The sequence below is a fragment of the Littorina saxatilis genome, linkage group LG16, assembly GCF_037325665.1.
Source record: "Littorina saxatilis isolate snail1 linkage group LG16, US_GU_Lsax_2.0, whole genome shotgun sequence".
In the NCBI taxonomy this organism is placed as follows: domain Eukaryota; kingdom Metazoa; phylum Mollusca; class Gastropoda; order Littorinimorpha; family Littorinidae; genus Littorina; species Littorina saxatilis.
Genome location: NC_090260.1, coordinates 4,847,546 through 4,848,380, shown reverse-complemented (window position 1 = coordinate 4,848,380; position 835 = coordinate 4,847,546). Strand labels below are relative to the sequence as shown.

Here is an 835-nt window from a genome sequence, read left to right as displayed (position 1 = left end):
CTGAAGTTCATGTTGATTGAAGCTCAGTTGACTGAAGTTCATGTTGATTGAAGCTCATGTTGACTGAAGTTCATGTTGATTGAAGCTCAGTTGACTGAAGTTCATGTTGATTGAAGCTCATGTTGATTGAAGCTCAGTTGATTGAAGTTCATGTTTATTGAAGCTCATGTTCACTGAAGTTCATGTTGATTGAAGCTCATGTTCACTGAAGTTCATGTTGATTGAAGTTCATGTTGATTGAAGTTCATGTTTATAGAATCTCAGTTGCTAACGCTAAAGAAGAGAAACCAGACGTCAATCATGAACTCTTACCTTGAAAACGACCGTGCTCTGGTGGTCGCCATGTTGGTGTGTGGTACGAAAAGGTGAGTGTATCTGTTAAACAAGTGTACCTGTTATCACCTGTGTCGTCACCGACACTCACAGGTGTGTCAGCAGGTGAGATAGCACACACTAAGTCATCTTCGTGTGTTTCCTACAGCTACTCCTAAAACCAGTGATAACAGACACGGGAAGTGTCGCTACATTGATTTGTTTGCTTTTGTGAATTTGTGTTGTGATTATCTTTTGTAAATATGGGCTGTGAATATTTGTGGTGAACGTCTGTCATACATTTTTGCTGTGAACGTCTGTCATACATTTTTGCTGTGAATGTCGGTTGTGACTGTCTTATAGTTCTATTGGGATTTTGTGTGTGAATATCTGCTATGAATTTCAGTTGCGAATTTCTGTTGTGAATTACTCATTTCTGCTGCGATGACGTGTTGTGAATTGCTGTTGGGAATTTCTTTGGTGAATATCTGTTGTAAATATCAATTGAGAATATTTGTTGTAA

General features: G+C 38.6%; 1 protein-coding gene across 1 annotated transcript in view; it reads left to right on the top strand.

Annotated features, from left to right (window-relative positions):
- LOC138951452 (sarafotoxin-like) overlaps positions 1 to 317 on the top strand; it is a 2,093-nt gene extending 1,776 nt beyond the window's left edge. The window contains exon 3 of the mRNA XM_070323052.1: positions 257 to 317. Coding sequence (XP_070179153.1) covers positions 257 to 317 — 61 coding nt within the window. The remainder of the gene's footprint in view (positions 1 to 256) is intronic.
- The last annotated feature ends 518 nt before the right edge of the window (positions 318 to 835 follow it).